Genomic DNA, 1,607 nt, shown 5'->3' with positions numbered 1-1,607 from the left:
GACATAAAACTGAATTCACTAAACGTTCAAAGCCACGAGATCTTCCAATCTGGTGCCGGACATTGGCTCACAGGGAAAGCCAAAAACAAATAAATGATTTTCCGGAAGGAGTATCTTGATTTGGTGTTGGTGCCATGTGGGCTGTTCATCATGTTTGCCTACCATCTCTTCCTGCTGTACAGATGCCTCAAGCGTCCACACACTACAGTGATTGGCTTTGAGAACAATGACAAGAAGGCTTGGGTTGAAAAAGTTATGCAGGTAATTCCTTCGTTTGTAATTTCCTTGCACTGATGCCCAGCTAAGTCAATCTTTTACTACTTTGCTAATAGCGAGAAAAGATTTTTGCAGGTTGAAAACAAGGATGTTAAAACAGCATTAGATGTGCTCTCAGCCAATGTGTCTGCAGCTACATTCCTTGCATCAGTCTCCCTAACTCTTAGCTCTCTAATTGGAGCCTGGATTGCGAACAATTCAAACATATTCCAAAGTGAACTAATCTATGGAGACACAAGGCAAGCCACAATGTCAATCAAGTTCATTAGTCTTCTAATCTGTTTCTTGTTGGCTTTTGCATGCTTTGTCCAATCATCAAGGTGTTTCATCCATGCAAATTACCTCATTAGTACACCAGATACCGACATTCCTATAAAATATGTTGAATCAGCAGTCATAAGAGGAGGTGATTTTTGGTCATTGGGGCTCAGAGCGCTTTACTTCGCAACTACCCTGCTGCTCTGGTTCTTTGGTCCAATACCAATGTTTGCTACTTCTGTAAGCATGGTTTGTCTCCTGCATCACCTTGATACAAACAAAACGCCATTGCATCAGTATAGTTCTGCAGCAAAGAGACCGTTCAAAAGAGTTGAGCAAACAACGATCAGAACTCCAATGGCCGTTGACAGATGAAGTCCAAGAGCTTAACCCACCCACCCCCCCCCCCCCTCAGGGGAAGGCCCCCGATTTGAGATTGTAGAGTTGTCCTTATAATGATGTCTAGATTGCTTATGTTATAGCTATTTTTCTTTACCAATGCTATGCTGTAATCAAACTTTTCAGAGAGTTCATGACTTTAGCCTTGCTATATAGCTCCAGGGGCAATACTTGGTTGGTGCATTGCTGATGTTTTGCCTAGGATGGCAACTACCATGGAACATAGACGCGCAACAAAATGAAAACTAACGATATTTGCAAGAAAATAAAATGTAAAGAGGACGAGACACAGAATGTAACAATAGACCATGATGTATTCAGCTGCTAAATTGAAGTCCCTGAAGCCTTTATTTCATGTTGAATGGGAAATAAATGTTGCAATATACCGAGGCATATAAATCATGTCTAAAGATCAAGTTTGTCAAGTTTTTACTTATCATCATTCGAACAGCACAAAGTAGAAGCAATTCAGAATCTACAATACATCCATAAAATCATGAAGTTCAAGAAAGCAGGGAAAAATCAAACAAAAATTGCTTCCTCGATGGATGAGATGAGCATTTAGAATTATAATCTCCGTCGGAGACAAAATGAGAGGTTACGGGAACAATTAGCAATACACTTCCAGTACCAATCTGCTTGTTCATTTGTTTGAATATAAAAAATGCAATTTT

The 1,607-nt window shown here is 40.0% G+C and overlaps 1 protein-coding gene across 1 annotated transcript; it reads left to right on the top strand.

Moving 5' to 3' along the window:
- LOC113729592 (uncharacterized) lies at positions 1-1,180 on the top strand. The gene is made up of 2 exons (XM_027253867.2): positions 1-261; positions 352-1,180. The coding sequence occupies exons 1-2, from the start codon at positions 94-96 to the stop codon at positions 907-909; spliced, it is 726 nt and encodes a 241-aa protein (XP_027109668.2). The 5' UTR covers positions 1-93; the 3' UTR covers positions 910-1,180.
- The last annotated feature ends 427 nt before the right edge of the window (positions 1,181-1,607 follow it).

The sequence above is a fragment of the Coffea arabica genome, chromosome 2e, assembly GCF_036785885.1.
Source record: "Coffea arabica cultivar ET-39 chromosome 2e, Coffea Arabica ET-39 HiFi, whole genome shotgun sequence".
NCBI lineage: Eukaryota > Viridiplantae > Streptophyta > Magnoliopsida > Gentianales > Rubiaceae > Coffea > Coffea arabica.
Note: the sequence above shows the minus strand (reverse complement) of the source record. Positions and strands in the feature narration are given on the sequence as shown.